This window comes from Wyeomyia smithii, chromosome 2 (genome assembly GCF_029784165.1).
Source record: "Wyeomyia smithii strain HCP4-BCI-WySm-NY-G18 chromosome 2, ASM2978416v1, whole genome shotgun sequence".
In the NCBI taxonomy this organism is placed as follows: Eukaryota; Metazoa; Arthropoda; class Insecta; order Diptera; family Culicidae; genus Wyeomyia; species Wyeomyia smithii.
The window spans coordinates 131,198,340-131,205,974 of NC_073695.1; the positions used below are offsets into that span (position 1 = coordinate 131,198,340).

At 33.8% G+C, this 7,635-nt stretch overlaps 1 protein-coding gene across 1 annotated transcript; it reads right to left on the reverse strand.

The window, feature by feature from the left end:
* Positions 1-549: 549 nt before the first annotated feature.
* On the reverse strand, positions 550-1,885 carry LOC129723345 (uncharacterized). Its single transcript, XM_055677522.1, has 2 exons — positions 1,527-1,885; positions 550-1,434 (listed from the first exon to the last, which is right to left on the reverse strand). The coding sequence occupies exon 2, from the start codon at positions 1,396-1,398 to the stop codon at positions 577-579; it is 822 nt and encodes a 273-aa protein (XP_055533497.1). The 5' UTR covers positions 1,399-1,434; positions 1,527-1,885; the 3' UTR covers positions 550-576.
* Between the last annotated feature and the right edge of the window lie 5,750 nt (positions 1,886-7,635).

The window sequence follows — 7,635 nt, forward strand, 5'->3', positions numbered from 1 at the left end:
CAGTTACTGCTTTAAATAGAAATAAAAACAGCTTGACTTGCATTATAGTCATTAAAAAAAAATAAGAAAGATATATATATATATATATATATATATATATATATTAGGGTGGGTCGATTTAAAAATCGCTTAGGCACATATGATCTTCGGATTTTAGGGATCAAAATAAGATACTTTTCTCAAGAAACCATACCTCTAAAATGAATTCTGATGTCCCTTGTACTAACGTGTAGGTACCCAAAAGGTCAAATTTCAAAAAATCCTGTTTTGACCCATTGAGAGTGACCCAATCGAGTCCAAATGTATGACCGACCCCCACTTACTTTGGAGGGCTGACCCACCCATGCTTGTGTTACCCCCCCGGGACCCCCCTAGGGGGTCTCCCATACAAAAATATAAAAAAATATCAAAAAATCACCATTTTTGGCACTTTATATGACAAAAATCAGTGAAATGGCTATTATTTTTCCGCATAAATGAAGTTTCTAGGAAAAAAATGTTTTTTTTTTTATTTTTGGATTTTTGTTTTCTCTTTAAAAATTTATTCGATCAGAACATAGGAAAGAAACTAAAAAATTATTGTTTGAAGTCTTTTTTGGTTTCAACACTGGGCAATTTCGCACGGCTCCCTATTGTCGCCTCCATAACAGCCTCTACATTTCCCGATATTACTCGTTTGGAAACGCTAGCTAGCAGTTGAACGTGTTGTTCCGTTCCTTGTATATGTAATGGAATATGCGGATCAGTAAATGGTGAATCATCTTCATTTAAATATGCTATCAATGTTTCATACGGAATGATTCGCGTGAATGGTGGTTCAAATACGTTATTTTCATCAGTCAAATCGATCATTTCCGTGTAATCGAAGCAATGGAAGTTTATATCTGGTTTTTTATATTCTCTAAGTTCCGATGGGTCTTCAACATTGTCTCGATATCGTAAAATTTTCTTGATAGCAGAGTCGCGCACCTCTTTCCTATCATCAAACAACATTGATAGCAAGATATTTTCCGAATGTGCAAAATATGGATTATTTTTAATTACATGATTGACAACAGTGCGTAAATTTGGCTTCAGAAATTGTGCCCAAGTAATGTACTTGAAAAATAATACACTACCGTACACGACAGAGCTGTAATACTTGATATTAAAATACATTGGCACATAAACCTTAATTATAAATTCAACCAGAATTCTTAAATTTTTAGGTGGTTTTTTCATTGTCACATATAATCGTAATAATCTAGCGGCCTTGGTGAGCCAGCGAGAATGTACAATTTTCCCTGGTTTTATGTTAGCCAGATCCACAGAAACCACGCCATTAGAAATTGCATGTGCCATGTCGTATAAGTACTGCGAATCGGTGGAATATTCGTGCTGTTCTGCAACCGGAGGCATATTTTCCAACGCAATTCTCTGAAAGTCGCTCACCACCTAAAAATATATAATAATTAAATAAATTTATTATGATTTCACCATTCAAAATGTTAGAAAATTATAATAAATGAGTGATAGCAATGACTTACCGGAAGAGCTTCAGAATTTTCAATTTGCTTGCTTAGTTTCCCGGTTGTTGATGTTGGTCCAGTGGTGGATGATTTATCCAAAACCCCAAACAAATGTCGAAACGGAAGTTTGTTGAAGTGTAGAAGGCAAACAAACCAATGCAATGGTCTTTTTAGCAGCAATTCGAATCTTCGTATAATTCCACCGTGTGTGCCAGTGTTTGTTGGCTCACCGTCAGTGCATATGCCAATCAATGCATCCAGAGATATGTTTTTATCGTTGAAAAATTCATTCAATTTTGTTGTTTTGTATTCAGCACTTTCCTCTACCAGTCTTGCGTAACCAATCAATCGAGAATTCGGTTCTCTCAAAATAACAAGGTGAGGTACCTTTTACCATACTATGATACTTACCATCAATTTTTTCTCTCGTATAAATATCATCTTTTCTGCCGTCGAATGAAAACGCTATTAAACTGGAATCATCAAACCTTTTGCGGAGCACTATTCGTCTGCATTTCTCTCTTTCTCTACGAACATTCGATTTATCCATGATGAGAGGTTCGCCATGCTGATCTTTCATTTCAAAATCTTTGAAAAGACTGGTTGCCAATGCTGACGCTACTCTATCAGACACACCAAATCTGTCACACATCAAGGCAAAGTTAAAACAATCGTATCTTTCTGTGTATTGTGAACTTGTGCTTCTATTCATAACATCTTCATCAACCGTCATCGGTACGTCTACGTATGTTGTATCATCGGGATCTTCGTATGTTGGCATTGTTGGCATTGATGACGATGTCCCTTGCTCTTCAATTTCCATCAGAAATGCATCAATTGTTAGTCTTCTCTGTTTATGTTGATCGTGCATAAACTCTTTGAGGCGTTCTGGAACCAAACCGCAGTTACATTGAGCTGCCGTCAAATCGCATTTACATGCTCCAATATAAAAAATTTCGTTCAGAGTACCGGTGAACACTAAAAGGTCTCTATTCGTCTTCTTAATTTCGGCTTGGTATTTGTCAACCAATCTATTCAATTTAACAGCAACATATTTTTTTGAAATTATTTCCATACCAAGTTTTTCCCAAATTCCAATCAACCTATCTGTTACGTGATTAGAGAATTGTTTATAAGAAAACTTTTTTTGTTCTGTTTTTGCACGTTCGCTTAAGTAAAAATAATATCTCAAGATATCCAGATCGGTTGGTAAATTAATATCATTCAAATCAGAAGAGAAGACACACCAAAAACAGCAACATCATGCTTGGGTATATGACTCATTGGGTTTTCGATAGCTGATGATGTTGTTGCTATTTCATCTTGCGGGTTCATTGTAAACTAAAAAAAATATATTTTGACTTTAACAATTTTCACTTTCACTTTCAGGTTTTTATTTTAGGTGTTGACTCTTTGGCGGACGACGTAGAATGATTTATGTTGACGTTTCTATCCTATACGAAACCCACACTAGTTCTACACAGAGTGAATAGATAGAGTGACGCAGAGAGAAATTCAGTCAAAACAGAAACACGGTTTTTTTATGTATCCACCAAAATATTTTTCTGGCAGCCCCTTTTTGCTCAAGTTTCAGTTGACTTCAACGGAGTGTTGTTATTGTCAGAGTGAAAAGATAGTTATTGTATTTAAATTTAAAACAAGTTCGTTTGATAAAGTTTGAATGAGATAGATAAAATGAAGTGCGTTTTGTGTAATAACAAAAAACAGTAAGGAATGTGAGTTTTTTTCGGTTCCCGAAGAATCCGATTGTGAGGAAACAGTGGATGGATTTTTGTTGCCTCCCAGCAGACTATTTCATTGACGAAAACACCCGACTTTGCAGTGTTCGTTTGGTTTTTCTGGTTTCAGACTCTGCGTCACTCTATTTATTCACTCTGGTTCTACAGTGTGCGTGGGAACAGTGGAAACGGAGCGTCCGTGCGTGGTAGCCGTTGTGGTAGCATACCAGCGGTGCTTGCCTGACTGGTCGAAATAAAAATATTACTTATGATGTAACAGAGTGATATACGTATTTATGTTCAAAAGGACGCCAACTGCAAACGCCATCTGCAATGAGAATGGCTCAGAAATATGTGTAATTGTGTATGTATGCGCTGAAGACTCAGGACCGAATCCCATGCGAAGCAGGAGAAAACAAAAATCCAAAAACAAAAAGAAAACATTTCCTAGAAACTTCATTTGTGCGGAAAAATAATAGCCATTTCACTGATTTTTGTCATATAAAGTGCCAAAAATGGTGATTTTTTGATATTTTTGTATGGGAGACCCCCTAGGGGGGTCCCAGGGGGTAACACTAGCATGGGTGGGTCGGCCCTCCAAAGTTAGTGGGGGTCGGTCATACATTTGGACTCGATTGGGGCACTCTAAATGGGTCAAAACAGGATTTTTTGAAATTTGACCTTTTGGGTACCTACACGTTAGTACAAGGGACATCAGAATTCATTTTAGAGGTATGGTTTTTTGAGCAAAGTATCTTATTTTGATCCCTAGAATCCGAAAATCATATGTGCCTAAGCGATTTTTTGATCCCCTACAAATCGAACCGCCCTAATATATATATATATATATATATATATATATATATATATATATATATATATATATATATATATATATATATATATATATATATATATATATATATATATATATATATATATATATATATATATATATATATATATATATATATATATATATATATATATATATATATATATATATATATATATATATATATATATATATATATATATATATATATATATATATATATATATATATATATATATATATATATATATATATACCGGTACTCTGAACGAAATTTTTTATATTGGAGCATGTAAATGCGATTTGACGGCAGCTCAATGTAACTGCGGGTTGGTTCCAGAACGCCTCAAAGAGTTTATGCACGATCAACATAAACAGAGAAGACTAACAATTGATGCATTTCTGATTTTTAAGTTTTTAACCTCATTGCGGTTGAAATTAATTAAATAATTAACAAGGGAAATTCCAGTTCTCTGACTGTTTTCGCCTCGTGATTTTTGTTTCATTAGAATTACTTGAGTAGGGGCTATGCCAAGTAATTCTGTTAAAGTAAGTTTGATCTCATCAACGGTTTGATCGTTGGTGAGACCTTTCAAGACAACCTTGAACGGCTTGGCGTTCTTGGTGTCATATGTAAAAATTTTGTACATCTTGTCAGTTAAATACTGAACAAGACGATGACGACCCTTTACTGAGTCGGCAAATAAGCGGCATTCACCTCTACGGCCAATTTGATAGGTAACTTTAACGTCAGAAACAAACGTTGAAAGTTCCTTTTTGAATATATTAAATTCAGAAGGAATAGTTACCGAAAAAAGTTAAAACAAATGTTAAATTCAAAAGTAGGTAGTCTTGAGAAAGACTGATGGGAAATAACTTTCAGGTAATCTTTAAAAGACACACTGACAAAACACAAACTTTGAAGCTATAGGCAGTCAAAGACCAGTCCACAAGCAACCGAAAAAACGTCTGATCTGTAGGACAGTTCAAGACGCACTGATGAACATTTTATTGTAAAAAATCACAGATCATAGCTTTAAATTTTGATTTGGAGGCAAGTTTAACATTAAAAATCATGAGTTTGCATGTTTCACCTAGTTTTGTGAATAATAACTTGAGTTTCAGTACTCAGATACCTGTTTTTCCTAAAATGTCTTTCCTGAACATCAACGAAAATTTTGATGAAAAAAGAATCATAGCTCATCGCTTAGAAGTTTGATTTAGACGCGAATTAGTTTTGTAAATAATATCTGAAGTTTTACTAATCAGATACTTATTATTTTTTCTCAAATGTCTTTCCTGAACATAAACGAACTTTTTGATGAAAAAAGAATCACATGTCGTCGCTTTGAATTTTGATTTAAAGTCGAATCAATTATAAAAAGTCATAATCTTGCATGTTTACGTAGTTTTGTGAATAACATCTCAAGTTTTACATATTATTATACATATTATTTTTCCCCAAATGTTTTTCCTGAACATTTAAGAACATTTTAATAAAAAAGATTTATATGTCATCGCTTTGAATTTTGATTTACAGACGAATTGAGTATAAAAAATCATAATTATGCATGTTTTACGTAGTTTTGTGAATAATATGAGCAATTCTCGTGAAACCAGGCCACTAGGTGCACAAGGTCTTTCGAATTTGATATAAATGCACATATTAGTTAGGAATAGAGAAAAAATGATTATGCCATTTTTGATTAATTGAACCGAGGGGTAAACAACCTCGGACACCAAGGGGTGAAATAGTTTCTAGAAAAGTGGAAAATTTAACAATTCATGATGGTTAATTTGAGGTATATCTCTGAAATTCGTTATGGAACCTACTACAAGTAGCACTTTTCTGTAAAGAGGAATGATAGGGCTTCCATTTGGAGCAATCAGAATTTTGGCCGCCATCTTGGATTATATCAGAAAAATGCAATTTTGACCATGTTCGCAACTACCGATTTTCGATCTGATACCAGCATTGGAAAGCTGAGAAAAAATACTATAAGATACAAGAAAAAAATTAGGTGAGCATCAGTGTTAATCTACCAATTGAACGAATCTTCCGAACGAAGTTTCAGAATATCCAACGCATTCCGTGCAATCAACGTAGTAGCCATATGCTGAGACCAAATGGATGCCCATGTTATAACCCTACTATAACAATATATATCTTAATCAGTTAATTGCAACTAGTACGCTCATACTATTTGAATTGAGATTAGTAAGAATAATATATACAACACGAGCATGTTAGATATAAATTTTTTTATTAATATTTATTTCTGTTCTTTTTCGTGGGTTATTTTAATTTTCGGAGCAAATTGAATATTGTTTAATATTGATTACGGCATGAATATTTCATTCTACGTACATGTGAAAGTCGTTTTTCATAAACGGTTGTGGGTAATGTTATATTTATTTTTGGACTCACAGCCTTTTCCGTCAGTGTGAACGTACTTTTTTTATATGTGGGAAAAGATTTATCTTAGTACATAAAACAATATGGTGAAGCAACGAAAGACATGTACAGAATTATGGTCCAAAAAGGAGGATCAATGTTTTGTGATGTCAAACCCGTTCGGCATAGTAGTAGATCGGATGAATAATGACAATTTGCTATGTATATTAGAGAGATTCTCAGTTTGAATCGTCACCCTATAATTTTCAGCAAAATCTGCTTACACAATGGTTTAAGATTGGTAATTTTGTGGATTTAAAAGTGAAATACGATATAGTTTTAATAAGTTATATTTTACTTATGCTATTTAATCTTAGGGACAGAAAATGAGCTAAGCATTGTTTCAATGAACTACTAAAAGTGTCTACGTAGGGTAACGGGGGTATTTTGGCCAGCTTTGGGAAGTGTTCGCACAGTTCATTAAAAACAAACACAATTTTTCAACATAAATACGTACTCTATTATACCATTGTTAAAAGCAAAGTGTCTATTTTAATATACACCGTTCAACAATGCAATGTATTGAAAAATATCCTAGAAAAATCAAAATTTCTACGAAGTACTAAAAACATATTTTGGTCCACGAAATTTTTACTTTGGCCCACTTTTATATCTACAGACTTGTATGGAAATAGTTGGGACTAATTATATTTAAGATCATTATCGGTATTTTTAGAGCAAAAATAGTGGGTTTGAGGAGAACATCCTTCTGCTATTAATTTTTGTAAATTTTAGGTATCTAAAAATGAAATGATTCAGCTTAAAGCGGTTTGACAGGCATTCTCATCCAATTTCATATCGTTAAATGTGATAAATTAAGAAGTAATTACCTGTAAATTGTCACAAGCTGCTTCTTTGTTCACGTGCAACGGCCGAACGGTAATCAAGGGAGATGTCAAAACTTGGCATGGCCAAAATATGTTTGCTTCAGAAAGAGGCAAACATATTTCGGCCATGCGTTTACCCACTTTTTCAACTTTTTCCAACATGTTAGAGTATACAAACTGTTTCTATGACATTTTATTGATGTTACTACAACAACGAACTGTTTCAAAAGCATACATATTCGTTACAATAGCTTCCGGATAATGGCTTGTA